The sequence below is a fragment of the Chenopodium album genome, chromosome 23 (assembly GCF_948465745.1).
Source record: "Chenopodium album chromosome 23, dcCheAlbu1.1, whole genome shotgun sequence".
Taxonomy (NCBI): Eukaryota; Viridiplantae; Streptophyta; class Magnoliopsida; order Caryophyllales; family Amaranthaceae; genus Chenopodium; species Chenopodium album.
Window position 1 is genome coordinate 27,284,233 of NC_137856.1, and position 26,145 is coordinate 27,310,377.

Below are 26,145 nucleotides of genomic sequence, written 5' to 3' on the forward strand. Positions count from 1 at the left end.
TTTTTGACATTTGTATGGAGAGGCTAAATCAAGTCATTGAGGAGGCTATCTTTAAAGGTGATTGGAAACCTATCTATGCTAGTAGGGGTGGGTCGCTTCTTTCTAATCTCCTCTTTGTTGACGATTTGATGCTCTTTGCCGAGGCTTCTTTGGACCAAGCTCTGGTTATTAAAGATTGTATGGACAGATTTTGTCATGCTTCTGGGCAACGTGTTAGTCTTCCCGAATCTCGGGTTTATTTCTCTCATAATGTCGAAGGCAGTGATGAAATTGCTATTAGCCAAACCCTTAGTATGGAAGCTACCAATGATTTGGGGCTTTGCCTTGGGATGCGTACCTTGACCAGCCGTGTTACTAAAGCAAAATTTGCCCATATTTGCGAGAAAATTGATAGGCGACTCTCTGGTTGGAAGACTAAGTATCTCTCATTAGCAGGCCGAGTTACTCTAGCCAAGTCTACTCTCACTACCATGGCTAATAACTCTATGCAAACAACAAAAGTCCCAAGGGGTATATGTGATGAAATTGACAAGAAAACTAAGCGTTTTATTTGGGGTGGAACAGAGGAGCATCACCGCATTCATCTCTTATCTTGGGAGACATTGCAGCTGCCTAAGGAGAAGGGTGGTTTAGGCATCAGTTCAGCTCGCCAAGCAAACTCGGCTTTTCTCACTAAGCTGGGTTGGCGCGTGCTCTCTGAACCGGACTTCCTTTGGTCGAGAGTTCTCAGGTATAAATATTGCAAGGTTAGGTGTGACATCGATATGTTCACACCTACCAACTGTATGGGATAATACCGACAACCTAGCTATTTGGCCAATAAACGACTTAATGTTACTAATTACCCAACAATTAGCAAACCAGCTTAGCATCCACAATGGCCGGTTTCTCGGCCACGTGGAGAGCAGCTTAAAACCACGCAGGCACCTGCCACCTATAAGGTCGGTGCGCCACCTATAAGGTCGGTGCGCCACCTATAAGGACGTGTGGAACCTGCTTGGTTATTCCCCTATATATACCCAGCCACATTTTCATAATTAAGGTACAATCTCTATCTCTCTCTACACTTTTTCTCTCTCTTCAAACTTTCCTCCTCAGATCACTAACTTTAGCATCGGAGCGGTTATTCCTGGATAACCCCCGGGCTAGATTATCTGTGCTGACTGTGCAGGCATCAAATTGGAGTATTGGACGGTAAACCTTTACCAACCCCAAGATATCTGGTATCGGAGCTCACACTAGGCGAAAAACCTAATTGGCCACCGGTTCAAAACCCCCCTTTGCCACCGGTTTTGAACCGGTGGCCAGTGGGGGGGTGGCAAATCCTAGAACAAAAGGCCACCGGTTCAAAACCGGTGGCAAAATTAAGTATTGCCACCGGTTAACCGGTGGCAAAAATAGTTGGCGGTTTTTTTTTTTTTTTTGTGTATTAAATATATCTGCCACCGGTTAACCGGTGGCAATCTACATTATGTAAATTTTTTTTTTTGCCTTTTTCTTAAAGAAATATATTAGAACAATTAAATCAAAAAAAATAAGAACATCAAAATTCAAATCAAACAATAACAACAAATATAATCGAAAATTTATATTATATAATCAAAAATAAATTACAATATAATATTTCCTACAAAAAAAACCGAACAATTACAACTAGTAAATAAAAAAAAAATTTACAATATAAATCAGGAACAACTACTACGATTTCCAGCCAACTAGTCAGGAACAATTACAACATATAAATCAAAAAAATTTACAATATAAATCAAAAAAAAAAATTAAAACATCAAAATCAAAATTCTTGCATCTTGATTCTTCGGCTTGATTCTTCGATTTAAATTAAATCAACATACCTGCACCTAAGATTAAAAACAAATTAAAACATCAAAACCCAGAAAAACCATATGACCCTAAGATTAAAAAAAAATTAAAACATCAAAACCCAGAAAAACGAAAACCCAGAAAAAAAAACCCAGAAAAAACAAAAAATAACTCAGAAAAAAACAAAAGAAGAAAAATAACTCCGTCTTATTTGTTACAATATTATAATGAAAACCCAGAAAAACCATATGACCCTAAGATGAACCTTGAGTTCTCCAAAACGAGATCCAAAACCCGACACTTATTTGGAATAATAATAAAACTTATTCGCATAATAATTAACCCAATTAAACGAAAAAAAATAGATAAGGTGAACCCGTGCCAAAAAAACGAACACCCAGAAAAATCCAATTAAAAAAAACGAAAAATAACTCCGAAAAAAAAACCCAGAAAAAAAAATTAAGCAAAATCCCAGAAATCATAAAAAAAAAACGAGAATTAAATGGAACTCCAAAAAAAAATTGAATTGATTTTCAAAACGAGAATTAAAAACAAATTGAGGATTAAATCGAACTCAAAAAAACAAAAAGAGTTGAAAACGGATTGATTTTCACGAACCCAAAAAAAAAAGGAAAAAAAACCCCAAAAATTAAATCGAATTAAAACCCTAACCTCGTGCATGTCTTCGTGGTGTTGATCTTGGTGGTCTTGGAAATGAAAGAGAAGGAGCCAATACGGAGAAGATAGGGGATGAGAAGGAGAAAGAGATCGAAAAAGGGGATGAGAAGGAGAAGGCCAGGAGATCGAAGATAGGGGATGAGAAGGAGAAGGAGATCGAAGCAAGAGAAGGAGGAGATCTAGGGGAGAATTGTTCATGGAAAATGAGGAGGAAATCAGACGACGAAAGTGAAAGAGGAAATCAGACGACGAAAGTGAAAGAGGAAAGGGGAGAGCAGGAGAGAGAATGAGGAGAGGGGAGAGGAGAGAGAAGGAAATTAAAACGCGGCTGAGGAGAGAGGGGAGAGTAGGGTTTGGGGTTTATAAGGGGTTTTTTTTTTTTAAACTCATTATTGCCACGGGTTCAAACCGGTGGCCTTTCCAATTTTTGCCACGGGTTTGGTTGAACCGGTGGCAATTATTCTTTACCTCATACCGCCACTTAATTAAGCCACCGGTTTACAAAAACCGGTGGCCAATGAGCGTTGCCTTTTTCAATTTTTCTACTAGTGTCACCCGGAACACCAACAGTATGTCAAATGTATGGCAAGGCATAACTGAAAACGCTCAATGGTTAAAGAAAGGGTCGTCTGTTGCAATTGGAAATGGGCATAGGACTCTCTTTTGGGACCATTGTTGGGCAACTGATGTGCCTCTTCGAGACATACCACTCCACTTCCTGAGCACATTGATGGTGCCACAATTGAAGAAATGTGGGATGAAGGGGGAGCGTGGAAGTAGGATGAATTTGCCAATTTTCTGCCCCCTCACATTCTAAAATTGATTGCTGCTCATAAAGTGTACAAAGGGTCTGATGTTGAAGATCTGAGATTCTGGAAGGGCTCAAATTCAGGAAAATTTTCAGTATATTTGAAGATTATGAGATCTGATGATCAAATTCCTTCTGATAAAAACTGGGTTGTGGCTTGGGATACTCCAGTCCAACAAAGAGTGAAGATGTTCTTATGGCTTTTGCTTCATGATCGTCTTGATCGTCTTCTTTGCAATGTCAATCGTCTCAAACGTCACTTAACAGATGACCCTAGGTGTGAGCGTTGTGCAATCAGTGCTGAGGAAACAACCTTACACCTGTTTCGTGACTGTGATGCAGCCAAGGACACTTGGGAAAGTGTGGGAGGGTCAGCTAGGCATCCCTCTTTCTTTTCTGTAGATTTACAAAGCTGGGTTTATCGTAATCTAAAGGCAGAAGGTGCTATTTTTTCTGAAAAATGGCCTGTAATTTTTGCTCTCACTTTATGGTGGTCATGGAAGTGGCGTAATTACTTCACTTTTGGAAGAATTGATGAAATACCACATGAAAATGGAGCATTCATTCGAAGCAAAGTTGAAGAAACTTGGGGAGTTTTAATGGGGCAAGCTAATGATCAAGCTTCTATGAACAACATTCCAGTTCGAACAGAGGCTTTAATTAGATGGTTATCTCCTCCTTGTGATTGGGTAGTGTAGGGAATATTTCAAGCATTATGATCCCAAACTTGAACCCCACTGTGATCATACACTAAAGTACGGTGGTGTTCCAAAGGGAAAGAAAAGAGAGCAAAAGAGTCGCCAACAAGTTTTATGAACTACTAAACCTAAAAGACAATTTAAAAGAACCATCAACTACTCCATAAGGTCTTGAACCAAACAGGGTCCGGGGATGAGGGTACGAATCCAATCTACAAAAGAAAGGACCCGCCCTATAAAATAGGCCTCTACTTTGTTCTGCTCGTATTCATGTGCGCTTTTCAAATAACATACAAACATCATATTAAACCTACTCTGTTTATCTATGTTGGTTGAATATTAATGTACAAATAAATCTATTATTGGTGATCACTTGAGTTAAAATCACATTAGCCTAAACCAAATTATTAATTATCTTATTAAGCGTGATTTCAAGTACAAATTCCCTTTAACAATCATAAATGGTGTGATCAAGCAATAACAATAAATATAAATAATATCAAGCAACATAATAATAAACAATAAACAATAATGATAATAATCAAGAGCATGTTAATAATAAAGCTTAAATATAATAGCAAGATCCTAGGCATGATACTAACAAGATTAATAACAATTCCTAGCATATCACTAAACAATAAAGATCAAAGCTTTAAACCTAACATGGTACTAATTAACATGATAACATGACATTAGAAATAAGTAAAGGCACCCTAAACATGATACTAGAAAGCATAAAATAACATCCTAACATGATACTAGGAATTAAATACATCCTAACATGATACTAGGAATATAAAACAATAATAAGCATGCAATCTACATTGTGAAAGAAATAGGGAGTTAGCTAATTAATCTACTTACTTTGAAGCCTCATACCTCTTTCTAATAACAAAATACACAAGTTAGTAAACTTCAATGAAAATAATAATAAAGAATAATTAAAGAATTAAATTAAAATCAAATTAAATAAAGTTTTGACTAGTTTTGGACCAAACCCTTAGAAAATATCAACCTTGCACGTCTAGGGCGAAGGCAACTTCGAACTTGGCTAAGTAATTCAAGATCTTGTGAATGCGAAATATTGTTTGTAAAAAAGCTCGCTAGTTTAGAAAGAGAGAGAGAAAGAATAAGCTATATTGCTCAAGAGATAATAGAGAGAATTAAGGATGAGAGTTGATGAGAATTGATGATCCTGAAAACAGGGATTCGGACCCTATTTATAATGAAAATAGTCCGGAAAAATATAGAATTTGATAAGGAATAAAACTACACGCTGTCGCCAGGAATCGACTCTATCGCGACGCGACAGGGTCTGTCGCGTGGCGACAGACTTGTCGTTTGGCGACAACCTGTATTAGCGCGTTTTCTTCACGCGGAATCCGATCTTTAATCAACTTGATCTACGGAATCCGTACAGAAGATAAAATACGTATTTTTAAGATAATAAAATGATATTTTACTGCAAATAAAATTCTATTTAAAAATAAGTAATTATTAAATCTAATAATATTAGAATTAAAAAGAATCTTCTAGAAACTTCTAGAAAATTATAATTAATCCTAATGATTTTAGGAATAATAATTAACATTGGGCCCTCCTCTAGATCATTGGGTCGTATGTAAACAATTAACCGGGCCTAATTTAGTATTTTGGCCATAACTTCCTCAATATTCATCGGAATTGGGCTTATAATATATCGTTGGAAAGGTCTTTTCGAGCCCCATCCAACTACACTATTATTGGACCTTAATTATGGACCAAACTAAACTGGTTTGACTATTTTCAAATAAATAGAGTTATTTTCAAAAACAGAGAGAAAAGAATTTTAAATAAAACTAAACCGCAACACTTGACTTTCAACCACTTTCACCTCATTCGATAATGGTTCGACGTGAAGACATTCATCACTGGGTTTGGTTTTGGGGAGACACAAATGGGTGTCTACAGGTAGCTCTTAATATATATGGTACTGCAAAAGGCTCCCTCGGGGCTGCTGGAGGTGGAGGAGTGCTATGTGACTGCTATGGCAATTTTATTAAGGCTTTCTCAACTAATTTTGGGGTTTGCTCTGCCTATCGTGCTGAACTCCTTGCTCTGGAATTGGGACTTCGAATGGCTACATCAAAGGGTATCTCAAAGCTAATTGTGCAGATGGATAATAAGGCATGTATAGAAGCGCTTCAAAATGATCAAATTCAAGGTGGGGAAGGTTTAATTATGCTGAAGGAGTGTCGTAGTATTATTAAGTCTTTAGGACTTAATTATTGTATTTTTTATTGTTACCGAGAAGGGAATAAGGTGGCGGATAGGCTAGCTAATTTAGGTGTCATCCAAAAGGAGAGGGTTCTTTATTTCGATATTCCCCCGGTCGAAATAAAAGAACTTCTTCGGGAGGATAATTTAGGAGCACTACTCCCCGGTTTGTAAATGGCAGAATAAGTGAAAAAACAAATTTGACTAAGGGCCTGTTCACATTTACTGAACTGAGCTGAACTGAACTGAAGTGAACTGATTGGAGTTGAACTGAACTGAACTGAACTGATTGGAGCTGAACTGAACTGAATTGAGCTGAAATGAATATTTTATGAGAGAGATAAATTAGGAACTGAACTGATTAGAGCTGAACTGAACTGAACTGATTAGAGCTGAACTGAACGGAACTGAACTGAAATTAAGTAAATGTGAACAGGCCATAAGACATATAAGTATGACATGCTGGCTTAGGTTGTCCATTAAAAGTTTGCAAGTTACAACACATCGCTAGAATGGATGGGTCATGGGTCGGGCCTAGCCAACCGTGGTGTTCATCATAATATAGATTACAAACTAAAATGACCAATACTAAATTCACGTTTCTCTTATTACTCTTTCACTACTACTTCATATTCTATATCTCATTCGATCCCTCCTCTTAGGCTATGTTTAATTACTTTACTTATGTCTATCTAATCTGATTAAAATTTATGTTTTTTGATAAAATTTGATCTTTAAAATCCATACACATTTTTGTAGAATAAAATTTTGACAAAAGCTACCTGGTAACTTTAGAACGTTACTATTTTCAACGTTTGAGAACGCTATCCAAACGCTACTTCTACTATTAACCACTATCCGAGGCGTTACCCAAACGCTAGCTCTACTAACCGTTTCTTATACCACTACGGGCGTGTTCGGCAAAATATAGCTGTGAAGGTAGCTGTAGCTGTGGAGGCAGCTGTTAGCTGTGGAGGTAGCTGTTAGCTGTCAACAAGCTGTTAGCTGTGAAGATAAATAATTTAGATATGAGTGTTCGGTAAAGTAGCGGTTGACTAGCTGTTACATATAAAAATCAATATTTATTTTTAAAACTATAGATTAAATTTTCAACAGCTACCTCAAAAGCTACCTCTAATTTCAAAAGCTAATTTTTCTAACTTTTCACAAAAGCTACCTCCACCACTAAAAGCTACCCTAACCACTACCTTACCAAACACTCACATATTTTGTTAAGTAGTAGTTTGACCAAGTCAAACCACTAAAAGCTACTCAAAAGCTAGTGCCGAACACGCCCTACCTTGATAAACGATCAAAATGCTAATCATTACCTTAAACGCTATTTCTGAAAAGGTTTAAAAAAAGCCGAGCCGAAACAACCCACCAACCAAAACACCCTCATATCACCGTTGTGAAATTGGGTAAAAAAAAAAAAAAAAAATCACTCACTCACCAGCTATCTCCGATTTCAAAATTCAAAATCATCTTCAAAAATTGGCATACTTTCTCTTTTATTATTCTACACTCCACTATAAACTGTTCATCATCCCTCCATTCTTCATTTCTTCTCTTCTCCGGCAATCATACGACACTCCACCATTGATTCAAACCTCGAAGAAGGAGAAAATTTTCTGGGGTTTTTCTCTTCTCAACAATGGTGTTGTTGGCCGCAAGCGGCGGCGACACCGTTAAACTTTTCGATGTTTCCGTTGAGTCCGGCGATCCTTGTTCACTTAGTTATACTCCATCGCCTGGTTTTCAAGTTAACTCCGTCAAATGGAATCATACCAGTTAATTGTTTTTTCCCTTTGAAATGGGTTTTTTTTTTTTTTTTTTTTTTATTTGGGGGGTTTTTGAATGTTTGATTTGATTTTGATTTCTGGGTTTGTGCAGATTTGGTGGTTGCGAGTGCTGGAGATGATAAGAAGATTACATTGTGGCGTAAAAATGGACAGAGTATGGGGACTATTCCTCTTTTAGGGTCTGAATCTGGGGACAATATTGAGGTGATTTTATTCATTTTTTTACATTTTGATTTAAGTGGGTTTGATTTTTAGAATTTTGATTGCTGAGTTTTAATTTTGATTTTGAATTTATTGAGTTAATTGTTCTTGTTGATTTTTAGAATTTTGTTTTGAAGGGGAAAAGAGTAGGAAATGAGGGTAGTTGGGTAGCCATTGTTGGAGTATCTTTTGTTGTGTTTGATTTTATGGGCTTATCTAGAGTTAGGTGTGATCGGGAACATCTAAGAATTTGTGCGAGTTTTTGTTTGGGGGGGAGATTTTATGTTTAGTTATGGGTTGATGGGAACAAGAGTTGGAGATGAGGGCAATTGTATAACCATTGTAGGAATATCTTTTGTGTATTTGATTTTTAGGGTATATCTAGAGTTAGGTGTAATCGGGAACAGTTAAGAATTTTTACGAGTTTTCGTTTGAGGAGATTGTTGTGTGTAGTTATGGGTTGAAGGGAACAAGAGTTGGAAATTAGGGTAGCTGTTTAAATTTGGAGTAGATAGTTTTGATTTGTCTTTTGTTTGTATTTAATATGAGATCGGCTTACATTGGTATTACCGTTGGCTCACTCCTTGTACCTGAATTTAGAATGGCCTGTTGTTAGAGGATTAGACAAAAAAATTGGAAACAAAAAGTAAAAAAAGGGTTAAGACTTTAAGACAAAACTACTAGATGAGGAAATAGTTGAAATACAGGGTTTTGATTGTGGGGTTGCTCAGTTTAGATGGCTAGGTGTGAAGCTTGGATTAAGGGAATTATTTAGAGTAATGAGGTCTGACAAGGGGAGGTGAACATGTGATTGATAAGGTGTTGGATTGGTGGTGTTTATAGGAGGCAATAGTGGTGGGACAGTTATTACTCTTGTTACTTCACTAGGGTTGTACTAGTCTATTACTGTAGGGGAGTAATGAACAGTTAATCACTGTTTGATTTATGATTATGGAACTATGGCACTTTACTAAAGTTGTTTAAATTGCTAGTGAATTTAGTCTATTGTAATATCATATACTTGCTAGTAATTATTTTAGGTCTGAAGCTTAAATTGAGTGAATTATTTAGTGTGAATAATTCTCAAGGTGTTACTTGTTAGTGAATTTAGTCTATTGTAATAATTTTAGGTGTGAATAATATCTCAAGGTGCTACTTGCTAGAGAATTTAGTCTGTTGTCATATACTTCCTCCATTCCCCTAATATTGCAACGAACACCATTTTAGGAAGTTTCTCAAATATTGCAACATTACCATATACGCACATGCTTTCTCTATATCTCTCTCCTCATCACATAGGTCCTTATCTTTATTTCTCTCTATTTTTCTCTCCTCATCTTAAATTTCGTGTTTCCCCCCCCCCCCCCCCCCCCTTGTTGCAATTAGGGGAATGGAGGAAATATATATAATGGTACCAAACAGGCTTGGTTAAATTGAAGTCTCATTCAGTGTTAACCTTTGTATTTATATTTCAGAGAAATTATTTTAGGTAGAGTGATGATAACAGCTTGGGAAAAAGGTTAATAATTCAGAGAATTGTTTTTTGGTTAATGAAAAGCTATGTACGTCTCTATGTTACCGAGCTCATTAGTTAGAATTAAAGCTCTCAACCTCGCATATTGTTGCTATTGTTGTTATTGTATTGGCATAAGTTAGAATTTCCTATGAAAATATGTTGTTTAGCACTCCTTACATCCCATCAGGACCACTATTGATTTATAACAGATGTTATATATTTGTAATGGTTGCAACCTATAACATCAGCACTGTGTTTGTATTGTGGGACTGTAAACAGATCATAGGGGGAATGCAAAAATAGACTTGAGAATAATCATAAGGATGAAGGATGTAGAATTCAGACAAATAATTGATATGATTCTATACGTGCATCTCTTTTGATGTTGTTGTAAACTTGTAAATAAGATGGAATATGCATTAGCCTAACACTTTTATAAGCATTTGATCAATTTTACAACTAGTAGGCCTTAAGCCAACTAAAGACTGGCTTGAAGTTATTTATCAAACAAGTCAAGGTTGGTGAAGCTATGGGATAACTGCATATTACTCTTTTTGCCGTCTTCTCAATTGTTTGATCAATTTTACAACTAATATGCCTAAAGCCAACTAAAGGTTGGCTTGAATTTATTCATCAAACAAGTCAAGGATGGTGAAGCTTTGGGATAACTGCGTGTTACTCTCTTTCCCGTCTTTCATTTTAAAATAATTTGAAGGTTTTGTGTGGTGAATTCTGCTTCTTTTCTCTCATATTTCCATGTATTGAATATTAGCTGCACTAGTTTTAAATATTGGTGTGTTAAAGTATGTTCTTGCTGTTAATGTTTAAGGATGGGTTCCAATTCAGGAGCTTTTTCATGATTATTTTTCTGACTGCAAGTTGGCTTTTGTTTAAAATGAGAACTGAGTAGGCTCTTTATAAGAAAGTCAAGTGGATTGTATATATGATTTTTGTTTACGATGAACTGAATTTCTGGATCTGATTCTCTTTTTTGGTATTCCTGAAAACATTACGATCAGTCTGTGAGAGTCATTTTAAGTCTTGTGTGTGTGAGTGTGTGTGTGTGTTGGGGGGAGGGGGGGGGGGGGGATGCGCCTGCTTGCATGCGCTTCTAATTTTGAAGGTGGTTTCTACTCTGTTTCTTTGATTTTCATGTGAAACTTTTCTGATGTATTACAGGAGGCTATATCATCCATTAGCTTCAGTAACAAATCCTCTAGATACTTGTGTTCCGGGGGAAGTGGTCAAGTTGTTAGAATATGGGATCTACAGAGAAAGCGTTGTATCAAATGGTTGAAAGGTCATACTGGCTCAATATCAAGTGCAATGTATAATTGCAAAGATGAACACTTGGCTTCCATCAGTACAAATGGGGATCTTTTGGTCCATAACCTTGCCTCTGGATCTAAAGCTGCTGAACTGAAGGATCCTCACGGACAGGTTGGTTTTCTGTTTCTGTATCTCATCAAGAGTTATACATCCTCCTGTTTTGGCTATGCTAAATGCTCATGTATTGGATGTTAAGACCAGATGTTGAGAGTACTTGATTATTCTCGAGCTAGCCGGCATCTCTTGGCAACAGCTGGTGATGATGGCTCTGTTCATTTGTGGGATACAACTGGTAAAAGTCCGAAGGTATGTACTGAGTTGAATTTTATGTGAAGAGGCATTTTATGAATTTCCTTTTTTTTTTTTTTTCCTTTCTTTTTATTGAGTAAAACTTTCTAGCTAGCACCTGAATCTTTTTTGTAAAGATGGAAATCTGATTTGTACCCTTTCATAAATTTCTGTGAATATAGGCCAGTGGTGTTTGACCCCTTTTTATTTTTATTTTATTTATTTATTTATTTATTTTTTTCGTATTCATGTACCACCTTCCATTTCTTTGAGTTGGTTACAGATTACAGTTACTGTTGGTACAAAGATTAAGGATAGGAGACTCAGAGAGAGTTTAGCAAGTAGGTCATGTGTAAGAAATGTAGGACAGATAGTATTGTAAGTGGGGTTTCTTTTTGTAATAAACAATAGGAAAGTAAGTTTTGTAAGTGGATCTTGTGTATGAAATATTAGAGAAGAGATTAACCAATTTAAAAGAATGGAGGTTGTAATCTATGGCGTTTGACTTTTTTCTAGAACTTTATCTGTTTTGTATTAGTTGACACATTTCATTTAGGCACGTTTGCTAATGTATACTTTTAGATGTAGTTCATGTAAATAGCTAAATATCTTTGATGACGTATTTAGCAAAATTTATAAGATTCAAATTACCAGTCTTATTCTCATACACTTGCCAACCTGTTGTCAAATTCTTGAAATCTGGTTTAAAATTTCAGGAATTTCAGGTTATCTAATTTCTTGTACAATAGCCTTGACCATTTTTTGTTGTTGTTGTTGTTGTTGAGAATTTTACTGAAGAAATAGATATTTAGCCTTACACGTTTACTCCTTTGTATTTCATAGGTCTCTTGGTTAAAGCAGCATTCAGCACCTACTGCTGGTCTGAGCTTTTCTCCTTCAAATGATAAGGTCTGATTTTAATGTTCTCAAATTTTGCTTCTGAATCTTTTAAATTTTCTAAAGACAAGACAGTAATTTGCTAAAACGGAAATTGATGCTGATTTATGCAGATGATTGCTACAGTTGGTCTTGATAAAAAGCTGTATACTTTCGACTCAGGCACGAAAAGGTCTTCGTTTTGCATTTCTTATGAAGCCCCCTTTTCTTCATTGGCATTTAGAGAGGATGGCTGGATATTGGCTGCTGGAACAAGCAACGGTCGTGTGGTTTTTTATGATGTTCGTGGAAAACCTCAGCCTTTTACTGTTCTTCGTGCTTATGGACATTCAGAGGTAATTTTTGAGGTTTACACATCTATACGTTAAGTCGTCGTATTCTTTGCTCTTAAAATAAGAAGGCAAATTGTTGTTCATGGCTTCCTAATTTCATATCAATGTCAGCCATGAGGATACTGAATTTAAAGGGCTGAGATCTTTGACTCTATTAGCGCAAGTACCAAGTGAAGGCTTGTGTAAATTACCTTATCACCCTAACATATATTGTCTTGTCAGTGTATATGAAGGCTCGTACGTCATTCTTTTAAAAATCATGGTTATGAATTTTAAGACTATTCAAGAGATAGAGTGTTGGGGGTAAGGATTACGAGCAGTGGGTACTTTAGAACTCTTGATAAATAAAAACTAAGAATGAGCTAATAAAGGGGCTGGATGCATTTTTTCATTACTCCCTGGTCCCAATGCCTTTGAATGTCTTGATCACTTAATGGAATTATGATGAGAGCCAGGAACAGTTCATCACTTCATCTAAGAAGTTACAGTGCTCACAAACGGCTTCACTTGTGAACATAATTTTTGAATTTCACAAACTTATATGATTGAGTGAGCCTTTGTTCTTGTTCAAGCCCAGCTTACTTTTCTAATAAACGCGTAAGTGTGTTAATCCTGGGATGGTCAAAGTCTCAGCTCATATACACCCTAATTTACACATGCATTGTGACATGAGATGTTTGATGTCAATCTTTGGAGAGATATGCTCATGCTTTTTAGGGGGCTCTATTTCAAATTTTTAAGTCCACAATGTAGCCAACCCCACTTATGATGGAGGAGGAAGATTTTTGTGGATGACTATACGGAATAATCACTTTTGATTCATGTAGCCAACCCCACTTGTGGGATTAAGGCTTTGATTGATTGATTGATTTAAGTCCACAATGTGATTGGATGATGTTGCAGAGAAAGTAGCTGGTACTGTTTAAATTTATCTTAACTCTTCGAAAATATCTGACTAAGCAAAAGCTTTTAACTTCACTTGTAACTACTTCGTATTATTCCTTGTGAAGTTAAAGGAAGTGGGGAGCATCAGAGATCGTATTTTGATATGTTATGGGGGCTCAATTTCTCTGTAGTTGACATGTTTCTTTAGTCACATAATTCACATTTGCCGCTACAAATATTAAACTGTTAGTATCTTTAATGACTGGTAAGAAAAAATTATAAAAATTATTTGTTGATACAAGTATAACAATTGCCCGCATAATTATATATTTCGTTACATACGAAGTATAAGTCACAAAAAGACGGTTAAAAGAATAGTTCTACTGTCAAAATGTGTCAATTAAAAGAAATGAAGGAAGTATATTTTTAACTTTGCAGCAGAATCTGAGAATATATTTATATATGAAATATATTCATACAAAGGAATTTATCTCTTTTGATTAGTATATATGAATTTTTTGGGAGGCTTTCTAGTGTTTTTCATTCAGGATATCTTTATGAGCAGAGTTAAATATGAGTTTTGGAGTAAACTTCGATAACGGCCCATAAGGCCATAACAATCTAACCATTTAAAATTAATTCAGATAAGTTCAAGTAAGCTGAGACAAGGGTTAATAAGTTTAAATAAAGAGGAATCTGTTCAGAAAAGGTAAGTCTCGTAAAAAGAAAGTAGCCCAAGTATTAGGGAAGGTTCTTTTTTCTTTTTTTTTTTTTTTTTTTTTTTTTTGTTATTTGTCAAAATCATAAGTATTTCTGACTTTGACATTAATTTATCAGGCTGTCACAAGTTTATGTTGGCAAAGATCAAAACCCATTGATGTGAATGAAAAAAACTGCACGGCTGATATAGCTCTTTTAGGAGGGGCTGTCGAAGACTCAATTTTAATGCCTGACCCGCTTCCTTCTGCAACATTAACCAGTGCTCCTCAAGCAACAACTTTTTCTGGTCCTCGTCGTTCAAGCTCTGCTGTGGAATCATCCTTTGCTGCAACTTTTACAAACAATAATCAGAATTCAGAGGAAACTCCTCGTAGAAGCTCATTGAGGACTGGTGGAGTATTGCCAAGATTACAAGCAACTAGGAACTATAACTTTAAGGATGATATGGATGTTTTCTCCCCACTCTTAGATGTTCCAATTACACCCTCACTTGATAAACTATGGAATGACAATGATTTATCCCGAAAAGACCAACCTGGTGATAAAAAAGTTTCTCCTCTATTTCCCAATCGAAAATTCACACTTCCGGAAGCTGTTAATGATATACACCCAATTTTTGACTGGAAACCTGGTCCAGCTGCTAAACAGGTATGGATTTTTCTCTTTATCTTCTCAGGCTGTAGCAACTTGCATGTGATTACATTTATAATATCTCATGAATGTTAAGAAACTGTTGCAATTGCATCTTTGCAAGTGACCGTTATCTTCATTGCCTGTTAGTTTGAAGATATTGTGCTTATCTGGCTTTTGAAATATGCGTGATCTTAGTTTGTTCTCTTTTGGTCATTGTGATATGATTGAATGTAAAACTAACAATTACATTTCTAGTAGTATAAACCTGCAATGGAGAAAAATTGTGTGTAATTCCTTTTTTTTTATTTCAATATTTATGTCTCTATTAAAGCTCGTCTTTAATAAATCTGCTTGTTTATAGATCGTTACTCTTAATTTCCTACGAAGGCCACAAATATTGGCCATACGTTTACTGCCTGTTTACATACAGATTGTATGGTAGGCAAAAGACTAGAAGAATTTGCAGTTTTGCACCGACTCTAAATTCACAAAGGCATTGAAGTAATGGTAGTATATCTTGTATGAAGTTTTTTTTCTTACATCTAGTTCAAAATTTTCTAAAAATATTTCACTTAACTTGCAGACAAATTTTGTCAATTGTGTCAACTGCTCAGTAAATAGCACCTCTCTTAGTGATACAGCTGAATTTGTGTTGAACATACCAGCTAAAATTCCAATTTTTGTTTTAATTTGCGGCAATTTTATTTTCTAGGATGACTTCCATTCATCGCTTCCTGGTTCCACTCCTACTCCATCTTCCAGAAGTGAGGATCCATCTATTACTCCTCCAGAAGCATGGGGTGGTGAGAGACTATCAGATAAGATTGCCCTTCATCGTCAATCTCTAGCATCACGTCTCAGTATGTCAACATCTACCAGTACATCGACTTCAACGTTCACTGGATTGCAAGATCCATCTGCAAGCCAGTCTGCCTTGAGTTACTCCACAAGCACAAGTCTTATCTCAAACTTTCGAGCAAAAGATACATCATCTGGACAAGAAAATTCACCTGGAACATTTGGACATGTCCCCTTTAGTGCTCTCTTGAATGTTGGTTCAAAACCTGCCACAGGCCAGGCAAATCCTGAAGCTATTGGATTGTTGAATCCTTCTCGAAGATTTTCCACCTATGCTGAAAGGATTGGCAGTTCTGCAGCATTTACTGATGGTGTTTCTGCTTCATTGGGTTCGCCTAAAACCAAGAAAACAGGAGTCGAAACCCGGGAAGAACTTCAGAATAGTTTGTTAGCCAGATCTGATACAACATATGCCGCTGAACCTGGATTGCTTCCATCTGTTAATGTATGTATTAACATAGATGAGTTAACTAACCACACGCTGTTTGATTTGATTTTGAGATGTATTTTCTGACTTTTTTGCTACGCTATTAATGATGACATACAATGAAGAAGACTAAATGTGTTCCTGTTCCTGCCTCAGGGAGCACCAAATTTACATCAGAGAACACCTCAAGCTGAGCTACAGCATGGATCCTCCAACTTCACCCTTCAACTGTTTCAACATACGCTACAAGAAACTCTATCATCCTTCCAAAAATCAATACATGAAGACGTGAGGAATCTTCATATTGAAATTCTAAGGCAATTTCATATGCAAGAGGTATGTATCATACTAGCTCTTAAAATACAGTTGCTTCGTTTTTAGGCCTCTGCAAACTCGTTACTGCTTTACCTTCCTTGCTCTGTACCTTTCTTTCTACACTGTGGTACACTGGTACTCTGGTGCACTTCCTCACATGTTGACGGTTTCATATTGTTGTACAGACGGAAGTTTCAGGTTTTATGAACAGAGTCGTGGACAAACTAGATTCACTTACAGAAGAAATTCAAGCATTGAAGAAAGAAAATGAACGGCTTCGCCAATTGCTTTGAAAACTCACAAAGATCTTCAGATTCTTTGTATTCTTTTATTTGGAGGAGGGTGTTTGGTTGTTGGTTCCATTTTTATTCACTCTTTTTTTTGGGTTTTCCTGTATGTATATATGCATCACTGAGTGGGTGATGCGTTTTTTTTCTTTCCTTTTTAATTCCAATTTCCTGAGCCAAGACAAATTTTTATTTTTTGGCTTAGCATTGCAGGAAATTGTGTGATTATAGCTAGAGAAAATGAGTGTTAGGATTACAAGGCATTTTGTCTCCTTGATTTGAATCGTGTGAAAAAAAATTGCTAATCCTTTTGATTATCAAATTATGCAGTTTGACCCTTGATTGAAGATTTCAAATTCAACCCGATTCTGTAATGAGAATTACCTATTACTGAATGCTCTTGTTTTCCAGAACCCAGCATTGAGGATTTCATATTTAATCTTGGGTTGGTATATGTACTTAAATGATTGATTAGTGATCGTAAAACGATTATAATATGGGAACTTGAGGGGAGATGGGGAGAATGGGATTGAGTTGCTAGAGAGTGCATTTCAATGAGCATATTTCGTTGGGAAAAAGCTTCACGTAGATGTTTGTATTGGCAGTATGTTCTCGTTTAGAGGTTGACAAAAGGAATACAACTTTTGTAAGGCCTTGCTAAAGCTTCCAAAGTGCTCGCTCCTTAACAACTGAGGTTGTGATTTTTGGTAAATACAGCTTTTGTAAGGCGGCCTTGCTAAAGCATGAGTCATCCTATGAAAAATTAATTGAAGGTCAAATTCGCTCTATGACTTGAAATAGTAGTACCAAGTTCTTGCTTTCCGATATCTAGACGTACTTGAGCATATGGGTGCCGTATTTGACTGTTTGATTTTGATGTACTCATATAGTTTTACGCCTTTGATTTGTGTTTCGAATTCATTATCTCTTTTTGCTATCGTGTATCATTAATTTATGTTGAATTCTATTGATAAATTGAGAAAATTATCAGGCATAAAGCATACTTGTATAATTCTAGTTAAAATTTACACAAGTTTGGTCATTTGATTGCACTGGATAATCAATTGATGATTTAGAGGGTTTTAATTAATTTGTCTAAACCTGTCAAATAACAGCGTAGAAGTTTTTAATAATTAATACCTTTGAAAAAGCTATTTTTGGTTTATGATAGATTTTCTGACATAAAATTCCTTAAACACTGGTTCATCTGTTTATCTGTCTCAGTACTAAGACTACTAACCAGCTTAGTTTACAGATCAAAATAGCATTTCTTCCCTGGCTCTTTGTGATAAAATATATAAATTACGGAGTAATATTGATGAAATGCTGCTAATTGAGCCTGCGTCCTTGTTTTGTAAAAATGATTAATTGTTGCTTAACTTGGTATACAGGTATAAAGCGTATGTACTGAGCTAATCTCCTCTTCAGGCTCTACCGCTCTTGTGGTTGGAACTTGGAAGTCTTCACTAGACAGTAGACATCATGGCTTCTATATTGGTAAGAGCTTCTGGAAATTTGACAGAAGCTTTCAGAATTGAATTACAATTAATGATGATGTGATGCTTAACATGTAATAACACATCCTTTTTTCCGAAAGATGTACCTATGTTCCATATCAAAATAACTTGCGTATGTAGTTTGCATTACATGTGCAGGAAATTCTTAACTTAATGGCTTCATTGTTGTCTCTCAATACAGTTACAAGTGGCTTTACTACAAAATTTCGAACTCAGAATTGCTGGATAATTTCATGACTACTGCGCTTTATTTTCTGTACAATTACTAGTGTTTATTAAGAACTAATTTACAATCCAGAATTACACAACTCGCGCATTCAGGATCTTTGCTTCAAAAAGTACAGAACTGTGTGACTTCATTTCGTATGCTATCAATCCAGGTGTCTTCTCAGGGACAGGAATGCCATCTGACGAGAAAAATCCAGGAAATGCAAGAGCTGTGTCAAGTAATCGTACCCAAGTCATTCCCTCAGGGGGTGGTGGTAAAATTACATTTTCTGAATGTTCCCCGGCATTGAAGGCAGCATACAAGTCACCCTTCATGAGAGAGGACTCCGAGCCTCTGTTGTCAGCCTTCAATTCCATAGCCAGGAATTTAGCTAGTGGATCATCCCATCTTGGTGGAGACAAGTCACAGTGATACCAACCAATATTCTCTTCTTCCAAAAATTCTCTCTTTTGCAGAAGATCACCACGCCTCTCTCTCAGAGAAATCAGAAATGAGATAAGCTGTGTGATCTGAACACCAAAAGCAGTGTTAAGAGCATTCCAATTGAAAGGCTTTCTTTTACTGTATGAAGGGGATCCGCCAGTAGATTGACCACACTCATCTCCCATATTTAATACAGGAACACCAAGTGAAACAAATAATATAAAGAGAAAGTTACGAATTTGTTTGAGGCGCGTTTCAAGGACAACTTTCTGATCTGTAGGGCCTTCTTCCCCACAATTCCAACTAAATTCAGAAGCAAGGTCACTGCAGCTGAAGCTAACCAAATCAACTAGAGGAAGACCAAAGTTCCTGGCAACATAATTGAAAGAATACGATGGACCTCTTCCAGCAGAAAAAATGTCCCCGCTTCCACAAAGTCGTGTTGCAAGACTGCTTATAAGTCCTTCGCCCCTCAGAAAATTTCTCACATCAATACAAAATTTAGAATTTATTTCAGCCCATCGTTTCCAATGAGGAAAGCAGGTTTCTTTGGATTTCACATCATAAGGATCCCAAAAATCTGCAATTATCTTTGTTTTTGAAAGTACAGGATCAAATGCAATAGTTTCAACCAAAGGAGGGCGAGACAAGCTCTCTCCATAAGAGCCTCTCAAGAGATCTGAAGCATTTATGAAGCAAAATCCATCTATATGAAACTCAGTCACCCAATACCGGAGACTATCAACAATGATCTGCTGCATGTTTGGATAGTTACAGTTCAAAGCGTATCTAATACTCAATTCTCCGTCCTTATCAGCATAAAAATAGGATAAAGGGTCGATTTTTTGGAGTATTCCTTCTTCAGTGGTATGAGTGAAAACAACTTCCAAGTAAACCTCTATTCCATTGGCATGCATTGTCTTTACCATCTCTTTCATTGAATTAATAGCAGATACAGAATCGCCGGCAGGACCATATACCTGCATTGGTGAAAAATAATGAAATGGATAATAGGGGTCCTTTCTGTCATCGCATGGAAAAACTGGCTCCAATAATATGCTATTGATACCAAGATTCCTGAAATGCTGAAGTTTTTCAGTAGCACCAGAGAAGTTTCCAGAAAACTCAGCAGGCATTTTACTGGACTTGTCCCCAGTAAATTGCATAACATTTAATCGATAGAGAACTAATTTCTCCAAGCTTAATCCAGGACGCACATCACCACTCCAATCAAAAGCTGGTATAGCATGTAATTGACCAAGATCAGGTAGTCCAGGTAGCTTCTTCCTTAACAGTTTAGCATATGGATCTAAAATAACCTTGTTACTTTCACTGAATACAGCTCCTTTGCATTGGTATCCATAACTCACAAAGGGTCCAACACTATCAAAGGACACATGCCAGATATCACCAGTTCGGTTCACATATGGATCCAGTTCAATCTCTAAAGCAGGTTTCTCTGACGCATTATCATCGAACAAACAAAGGACAACACTTTCTGCATTTCTGGAGAAAAGAGCGAAGTTCATCCTACCATCATTGGAGAAAGAAACACCTAGTGGAGCTGGATACCCAGCTGCAAAGCCAATAGGAACACAGAAATCGGTTTGTCTATGACTTTTTATCTGGAAACTTTCTGAATCAGCGCCATTTATATAATTCAACATGAATGAGAGATAAAATGGGGCTAAATATGATTCAAATTCTATTTCAACTACGTAAGTACCAAAAGAGTTTCTCCTCAGAGATATCTGGGAGACGGCCTTCTCAGGAGCTGAGGTTTGGAATTCAAGAGGAATGAAAGTTGAAGAGTCGGATCTATATATACCCCAATTTAGTACCAGCTTCTCCGGATTACCATTCTGTTGAGAAGGACAGACCTCAATGTGCACTGAATACTTTAAACTTCTCTTCCCAACAGCTACCTTCACTTGACCACCATTCTCAGTCCTAAAATGGTATTTTGACAATCCTTGTTCAGCCTTTTCAAGGGGTACTCCAGCTAAAGCTCTAGCTTGGAGACCTAGCTTTTTAACAGGCTGCAATTTGGAATGACCGTAGCTTTCATGAAACACATGTTGCCACCCAAGTTTTCCTTCACGTATTAAATCCCTTCCTTCATACGATATACAAGTACAAGCAAATTTTCTTGACAAATGTGCACTAGTACTGATTGTTTGGAACAATCCCACAGGTCCGGATGTTAAAATCACTGCCATTGACTTCTACCAGATTGGACATAAATTCCAGAGTTTCTCAACAAGAAGCTACAATTGTGTTACACCTGTTTGGTAGAGGAGTAAGTAGTAAGTCTAAAAACTCAGTTATGCTGAAGGTGTAAAAGTACTAAATTCATAGCCAACATGAAAGCCCATGCAGCAAATGGGTTTAGAAGAAGCATAAAAGCTTGTTCAACACAATCTTCCTATCAATTTCAAGTCCAATATGCATCACACATTTATAGCAAGTACATAATATATGAGGTAGATAGCTTATAAACGAGACGATTGTTCAGAAATCAGAGACATAGGGTAAACTATCAAAAGTAGTCATGGGTCACCTATCATACTGCTTGTCAGCTAAACCTCATCAAACATGTAATAGTTGAATCAATGCAGCATCAGAACAAATAATTATCTCCTCAATATAATTGAACAGTAAACACAAATTCTCGATATCACTACACAAAATCTTATGAGCATCGTGATACACCATTAGCTGATGCTACAAACACTTTCAAATGTCATCGATCATGCATAAACAGGATTAGTAATAAACATTAGTTGGGTTAAAATAAGATTAATTTCAACGCATTGATTGAAGTTAAGAATAAAGTTTTAAAGGGGTTACGGATAATGGTTTAATAGACACATTGTACCATCAATTACACTAATCAAATAGTGCAGCCCAACTCAAAGGTAAACAATCTTGCATATTTGCTAAAATTAAACTTCATAATCATGTAAAACAGCTATTAATCCAACAATTGAAGCCCAGATAACTAACTAATACAATCAATCAATCATTCCAATCACAACAAAGTTAAATATTCAAGCCCTATTCAATGTAAATTTCAGTGCATAGCATATCCAACAAAATTCTGAAAACTAATTTGAGCTTGCCAAAGTAGAAATGAAAAACCCAATATAAATACAATTTAAATTCAAATTATTACCTGGGGAATAATTGAATAAATGATTCTGGAATTCAAATTCTGGGATGTTTTGATTTGATCCTGAATTTGGGAAGAGAAGAAAGGACGCTCTTTGTCTGTGTTGGGTATTGTGGGAGGAGAGAGAAAATGAGAATTGATTGAAAATGCGATATGTTAGGAGATTATCTAGGCATGGCTGCCATAGTTTTAGATTCTCAAGCACAGAGCAAGACTCAAGAATAGTACTTGTGAATTGAGATGATTTATTTGGAGATGAAGAATGTAAGATCCAAAAAGAATTTGCCAATTTCCCCGCCAGGCGCCAGCCCCAAGAGAAGGTGTGAGCAACAAATCGGTGGGTCCAAACCCTCAAACGGTTCTAATTCGGTTCTAGACTTCCAATTCATACAAGGATTAGGTTTGAACCAGTTTTGAATTTGATTAGTGTATGACTTGAGTGATGCTCTAAGTTGCTAGATTAAAAGATTATTTGTTTAATACTTTAGTTTGATAGAATGATAGCTAGTTAGATACCGTGCCTTATTATTATTATTATTATTATTATTATTATTATTATTATTATTTTCCTATTTTTAGAATATGTGACCGCTTGTAAAAGAACAAAATAAATCACAAGACACTAATTGAATAACCCCTATAACACTGACCGAGTAACTGCTATGATGATTGGATACACGGTGTGACCAGCTACATATAAAAAGTTGTGATTATACTTAACAGCTACTCCCTCCGTCCGTAAATTACATTCCTCTTTAGAAATTTACACGGGAATTAAGGAGAGAAGAATAAGACAAATAACAATAATTAGATAATGCAATGAGAAGTACAAAGATAGAATAGTTATTACTCATGACATGTCATCAATCCTTTGCAAAAAAAAAAGGACCAATCACATGCTCCTAATTGAAAATTTTTAACCAATCATATTCATTGTAATTTGGCACAAGGATTATGAGTGAGATTAGGTAAGGATGAGTGAGAAAGCATTAAATATAAAACAAAAAAAGAGAGTTGATTTACTAAAAAAACTTACCAAAGATAGAAAGGAGGAATGTAATTTTGGAATACCAAAAATAGAAAGGAGGAATGTAATTTAGGGACGGAGGGAGTATTAACTACGAAAAACTAGAATTTTGAGTAACACTTTTTGAATTATTTGAGGAAAAGATTACAACCAATTAGCAAATTAAAGCATGTAAACACATGTAGGCATGTAGCAAGTAGCAAAACCAAAAGATTTGCTTATTTTTAAATTATTTAAACATGTCTAAAAAGTGACATAAACTTGTTTTATCTAAAGTTGAAAACTTTGGGTTAGCTTTAAACATTTTTCAACTCCTAAATTATATAACCTAACCCATCCAATATGAGATAACGTGACTTATTTGACTAAACTATTTGATAAAGTTATATTTACACGACCTTATTACTCGCAATTGGAGATAAAGTTATATTTACACGACCTTATTACTCGCAATTGGAGACGGAGCAACCCATCCTTAAGAATTTGATGTTTCTTCATAGTCGCTTTTTTATCAAAATGCAACAACCACAATCAAATTTCATGGAAATGAAATAACTCCTTTCAGTTTGCAAAAGATCACTCTTCTTCTCCTCCTCCACCAACGCCCCACGTATGATGCAAGCTTTTGTGCCAATGTCAAATTTAAAGTCCTCCATTCCAGGTGTGTCTAGAAGGATGTGTATATCATTCCCTTTACCACCATCATTCACCCATTTTTTAACAATGCAAGATCTTGTAAAACCAATAATCAGTGGGTTGACTTCACAATTCTCTTGAATCAAAGATACTGGAAAAAGAAAAAAAAAAACACACACATATATATATATATATATATATATATATATATATATATATATATATATATATATATATATATACTTACTTACTCCGTATTCAAAAGATTGCTACAAGTGTTTTTTTTTCCACACATTTTGAGGAAGAGATTTAATGGTGTGAACCAATTTAAACAAAATAATTTTAACACAACCAAAATCTCTTACTCAAAATGCGTGAAAAATACTTGTTGCAATCTTTCGAATATATATATACGAGTAATTTATATGAGATTCATTGCAATTTTCCTCACTTTCACCAAGAGTAGAAACATCATCACGACTACTTGTGGATTCCAAATTACCTAAGAGACAAATTAACAACAAAATGTCAAAACTCAAAAGATTTATACATAAAACATAACTTCTCTAAAAAAAAAAATGAATAATGTTTTATTGTCATACCAAAAATTAGATGATCCTGGGAAGATTCCTTTGCAATTTTCCCACCTTGTCATAAGAAAAAAAAAAAGCTTAGCAGTGCCTTTTTGGTGCAGCAGGCCACACCATGTGGCCTGCTGCCAAGTCAACAAAAATAATGGGAGTTACTGGTATTGTCAAGGTTACTTGTATTTTTCAGGTGTTACTTGTATTTTTTTTTTTTTTTTTCAGGAGTTACTTGTATGATTACTTATTTAGGGGTTACTTATAATTTTTTTTTTTCAAGAGTTATTTGTATGGATTACTTATTAAGGGGTTACTTGTTTTATTTTTTTTTTTTCAGGAGTTATTGATTACTTGTATTTTTTTAGGGGTTACTTGTTTTTTTTTAAGGGGTTACTTGTATGGATTACTTATTCAGGGGTTACTTGTATGAGTTAATTCAAGAGTTACTTGTATGATTCATTATTCAAGGGTCACTTATATGAGTTACTAGCTTATTTAAGGGTTACTTGTATGCATGAGTTACTTGTATGAGTTACTTATTCAAGGTTACTTGTATGAGTTACTTGTTCAAGGGTTGTTTGTACGTATGCCCTATACCAAACCAGTAACACCCTACAAGTAACCCCGACCAAAATTAGTAACACCCTACAAGTAACCCCTGACCAAAACCAGTAACATCGTACAAGTAACTCTTGAAAAAAAAAATTGTATTCTGGGGTTACTTGTTTCAATTCTGATGTTACTTGTATTCTGGGGTTACTTGTATGGAACACTTGAATGGGTTGAGTAACCCCAGATCAAAATCTCGTACCAAACCAATAACACCCTACAAGTAACCCCTGACCAAAACTAGTAACACGTATACAAGTAACCCCATAATACAAGTAATACCTACAAGTAACCCCTGACCAAAACCAGTAACACCCATACAAGTAACCCCAGAATACAGGTAACACCTACAAGTAACCCCTGACAAAACCAGTAACACCCATACAAGTAACCCCAGAAACAAGTAACACCTATAATAACACCATACAAGTAACCCCTGTCGCATCATGTGGCCAGCCGCATACAAAAATTTGTGAAAGCCTAGAACGGAGTAAACATTTTTCAATATATATTAAGAAATTACACTATAGATAAATAAAACCAAAAATGGTTGAATAATCAATACCTCTATATTTGAGGATTTGAAGATCTCCTTGTGTGTTGTGAAAAATGAACCTCAAAGAGCCATTAATAACACTTGCATATGCTCTTACACATTTTGGCCACTCTTCAAAAGTTGGGACTTTACCACAAAATCGAATTTGGTTTTTCTCATAATCTCGAGTTATTGTTAACCCACTTTCGGGAACCCCAGGCATACTGGCATATCAATTCGAACATGGTAATCTGTCCCAATTTGCTTCTCCTCGAATGCACCTTTAGGCGAATCATCATTCATCACTTGGAAAGGATGGTTAGGCTCTTTAGAAGATAAATACAAACAAACTTAATTATATTAGCATTTTTCCAAAATTGAGAGAACCATATATCAAGTATTCAAAGATAGAGAAAAAAGAACTCAAAAATAATACTTTGTAGTTTATTCGATTAATAGAATTAAGGCAAGTTGAGAGTACTAACGTTTGGAAAAGTTGCACAAAAGGGACTCAAGTTTGGCAAGTTGCAGATAGAGTACTCACCACATAAGTGACCTTCTACAACAGGTTAACCAAACAAAAAAAAAAAAGGAAATTAAAATTCTAACATTCAGAAGGTACTAACGTTTGTAATTGTTTTATGTACTCATCTCCATAGCCA

At 35.8% G+C, this 26,145-nt stretch overlaps 3 protein-coding genes across 3 annotated transcripts; 1 reads left to right on the forward strand and 2 right to left on the reverse strand.

The window, feature by feature from the left end:
* Nucleotides 1-7,696: 7,696 nt before the first annotated feature.
* LOC145608255 (protein NEDD1-like) lies at nt 7,697-17,098 on the forward strand. Its single transcript, XM_081663866.1, has 10 exons — nt 7,697-8,051; nt 8,155-8,267; nt 10,960-11,220; nt 11,311-11,415; nt 12,241-12,306; nt 12,408-12,629; nt 14,349-14,879; nt 15,577-16,167; nt 16,306-16,485; nt 16,650-17,098. Exons 1-10 carry the CDS (start codon nt 7,916-7,918, stop codon nt 16,755-16,757), a joined length of 2,313 nt encoding a protein of 770 aa, XP_081519992.1. The 5' UTR covers nt 7,697-7,915; the 3' UTR covers nt 16,758-17,098.
* A 1,303-nt stretch (nt 17,099-18,401) lies between these two features.
* Nucleotides 18,402-21,201, reverse strand: LOC145607960 (isoamylase 2, chloroplastic-like). Its single transcript, XM_081663554.1, has one exon. The coding sequence runs from the start codon at nt 21,137-21,139 to the stop codon at nt 18,569-18,571; it is 2,571 nt and encodes an 856-aa protein (XP_081519680.1). The 5' UTR covers nt 21,140-21,201; the 3' UTR covers nt 18,402-18,568.
* Nucleotides 21,202-23,414: 2,213 nt separating this feature from the next.
* On the reverse strand, nt 23,415-25,896 carry LOC145609448 (uncharacterized). The gene is made up of 4 exons (XM_081664932.1): nt 25,514-25,896; nt 24,358-24,402; nt 24,207-24,257; nt 23,415-23,906 (listed from the first exon to the last, which is right to left on the reverse strand). The coding sequence occupies exons 1-4, from the start codon at nt 25,704-25,706 to the stop codon at nt 23,614-23,616; spliced, it is 582 nt and encodes a 193-aa protein (XP_081521058.1). The 5' UTR covers nt 25,707-25,896; the 3' UTR covers nt 23,415-23,613.
* Between the last annotated feature and the right edge of the window lie 249 nt (nt 25,897-26,145).

What these genes read in the sequence shown, in the direction of transcription:
- LOC145609448 (XM_081664932.1), bottom strand. Translation starts at nt 25,706, where the DNA reads ATGCCTGGGGTTCCCGAAAGTGGGTTAACAATAACTCGAGATTATGAG. An exon ending in CCAGGATCATCTAATTTTTG is followed by an intron (nt 24,258 to 24,357) that starts GTATGACAATAA and finishes TTTGTCTCTTAG; the next exon opens with GTAATTTGGAATCCACAAGT. An exon ending in TGTTTCTACTCTTGGTGAAA is followed by an intron (nt 23,907 to 24,206) that starts GTGAGGAAAATT and finishes TTCTTTTTCCAG; the next exon opens with TATCTTTGATTCAAGAGAAT.
- LOC145607960 (XM_081663554.1), bottom strand. Translation starts at nt 21,139, where the DNA reads ATGGCAGTGATTTTAACATCCGGACCTGTGGGATTGTTCCAAACAATC.
- LOC145608255 (XM_081663866.1), top strand. Translation starts at nt 7,916, where the DNA reads ATGGTGTTGTTGGCCGCAAGCGGCGGCGACACCGTTAAACTTTTCGAT. An exon ending in CGTCAAATGGAATCATACCA is followed by an intron (nt 8,052 to 8,154) that starts GTTAATTGTTTT and finishes GGGTTTGTGCAG; the next exon opens with ATTTGGTGGTTGCGAGTGCT. An exon ending in AATCTGGGGACAATATTGAG is followed by an intron (nt 8,268 to 10,959) that starts GTGATTTTATTC and finishes GATGTATTACAG; the next exon opens with GAGGCTATATCATCCATTAG.